Raw genomic sequence first — 690 nt, 5'->3', positions numbered from 1 at the left:
AGCTGCTGCTGCTGCTGCTGCTGCAGGTGCTGCTGTCTTGTTGCTTCTGCTGCTGCTGCTGCTGCTGCAGCACCCGAAGCCGCTGCTCCCTTCGGCAACACGCTGGCCGCGAGGGCCAGAGACGCGTGAGGGCCTTGCAGGGGCGCCTCGAGAAGCTAGCAGCAGCCGCTGCAGCAGCAGCAGCAGCAGCAGCAGCCCCTGCTGCTGCAGCACGACTGCTGCAGTAGCAGCAGCGCTCGCTGCTGTGCCCCCCGCTGCAGCTGACGCTGCTCGCCTTGGCAGCAGCAGCTGCTGCTGCAGCTGCTCCGTGCACGCCTCTCACCCGCCGCCGCAGCTGCTGCTGCAGCAGCGCGCCCGAAACCGCAGCAGCAGCAGCAGCAGCAGCAGCAGAGATGGGAGCTGCTGCTTCGTCTCCCGGGGGTGCAGCAGAGGACCTGGACCCGGGGCACCCCTTTGTTGCTGCTGTTGCTCCCATTGTGCATGCAGCAGCAGCAGGAGAGGCCCTGGGGTGTGGGGCCCGCTGCTGGCAGCAGCTGCTGCTGCTGAATCCTGCGTGGCTGCCGGAGGAAGCAGCAGCAGAAGTGTGGCGCTGCTTGCTGCTGCCGCTGCTGCTCACCAACCACAAGACTGGCAACTTCAAGGCTTTGCTGCTGTTCTTGGCTGCGCAGTTTGAGAGTTTTGCTGCTGCTC

General features: G+C 66.2%; 1 protein-coding gene across 1 annotated transcript in view; it reads left to right on the top strand.

Moving 5' to 3' along the window:
• Nucleotides 1-392: 392 nt before the first annotated feature.
• The window catches only part of ENH_00082620 (hypothetical protein, conserved), a gene marked incomplete at both ends in the record, with an annotated part of 7,348 nt that continues 7,050 nt past the window's right edge, over nt 393-690 (top strand). Inside the window, one exon of the mRNA XM_013583383.1 lies at nt 393-690. This exon is cut by the window's right edge and continues 2,106 nt beyond it. Coding sequence (XP_013438837.1) covers nt 393-690 — 298 coding nt within the window.

This window comes from Eimeria necatrix, genomic scaffold (assembly GCF_000499385.1).
Source record: "Eimeria necatrix Houghton genomic scaffold, Enh_scaff912, whole genome shotgun sequence".
In the NCBI taxonomy this organism is placed as follows: Eukaryota; Apicomplexa; class Conoidasida; order Eucoccidiorida; family Eimeriidae; genus Eimeria; species Eimeria necatrix.
This window is presented reverse-complemented; position numbering and strand designations above follow the sequence as displayed.